Raw genomic sequence first — 954 nt, 5'->3', positions numbered from 1 at the left:
TTGGAAAGTATACGGAATTTATCGTTTATAATAATAATAATCTCAGGACAATTCACACAGCGCCATCTAGTCCCAAGTTAAGCTAGCTAAAACTTGTGTTACGGGTACTAGATAACTGATACAAGTACATATAATAGATTTTTTTTTCGTAACATGTAGTTCGTATATATGCGACAAGAGAATGCCTGTTAAACTCAAAGGGTTAATTTATAAAACAATTATAAGACCCGTTCTTATCTATGGCAGTGAAATATGGCCCGTAACCCAAAAGAACGTGCATACCATCCAAGTTGCTGAAATGAAGATGCTGAGGTGGATGTGCGGTATAACCAGGCTCGATAAAATCTGCAACGAGTACGTACGAGGAAGCCTGGTTGTTCGCGACATTGCTGAAAAAATGCAGGAAAGTAGGCTGCGATGGTATGGACACGTGAAGAGAAAGCCGCCTGATTACGTCGGAAACCTGGCACTGCAACTTTCTAGTCCTGGTCGAAGGGGCAGAGGCAGACCAAGGAAGGGATGGGAAGATGTTGTTGCTAGGGACATGATAGGGTGTGAGGTCTCTGAAGACAATGTCCGGGACAGGATAAAGTGGCGGACAAAAATAGGGGAAGCTGACCCCACCACCATGTGGGATATATAGCCAGGAAGAGAGAGAGAGAGTATTTCGTATACATAGTAAACACCCAGACCGATACAAACAATCAAACTCATGAATAAAAAATGTTTGTGCCGTGCGAGGAATCGAACCCGCGACCATCGGTCGTAAAGCGGTGTGCGAGACTGCTAGACCACCGAGGTCGTCATTTACGTCGAGGTTTATAAGGAGATTGTTAAACTTTTGTACGATTTAAACGATGATCGGGGTGATTTCTGATGACAAAATGAGAAAACTTCTATAAGATAGTTAACATAGATAGATAGGTACACCAAAACCATCGTATCAGCAATAGA

At 42.5% G+C, this 954-nt stretch overlaps 1 protein-coding gene across 1 annotated transcript; it reads left to right on the top strand.

Annotated features, from left to right (window-relative positions):
- The first annotated feature begins 241 nt into the window (after positions 1-241).
- On the top strand, positions 242-643 carry LOC131855245 (uncharacterized). The gene has a single exon (XM_059206488.1). The coding sequence runs from the start codon at positions 299-301 to the stop codon at positions 641-643; it is 345 nt and encodes a 114-aa protein (XP_059062471.1). The 5' UTR covers positions 242-298.
- The last annotated feature ends 311 nt before the right edge of the window (positions 644-954 follow it).

Source organism: Achroia grisella, unplaced genomic scaffold (assembly GCF_030625045.1).
Source record: "Achroia grisella isolate CSIRO2021 unplaced genomic scaffold, CSIRO_AGI_Agris_v1 utg1360, whole genome shotgun sequence".
Classification (NCBI taxonomy): domain Eukaryota; kingdom Metazoa; phylum Arthropoda; class Insecta; order Lepidoptera; family Pyralidae; genus Achroia; species Achroia grisella.
Note: the sequence above shows the minus strand (reverse complement) of the source record. Positions and strands in the feature narration are given on the sequence as shown.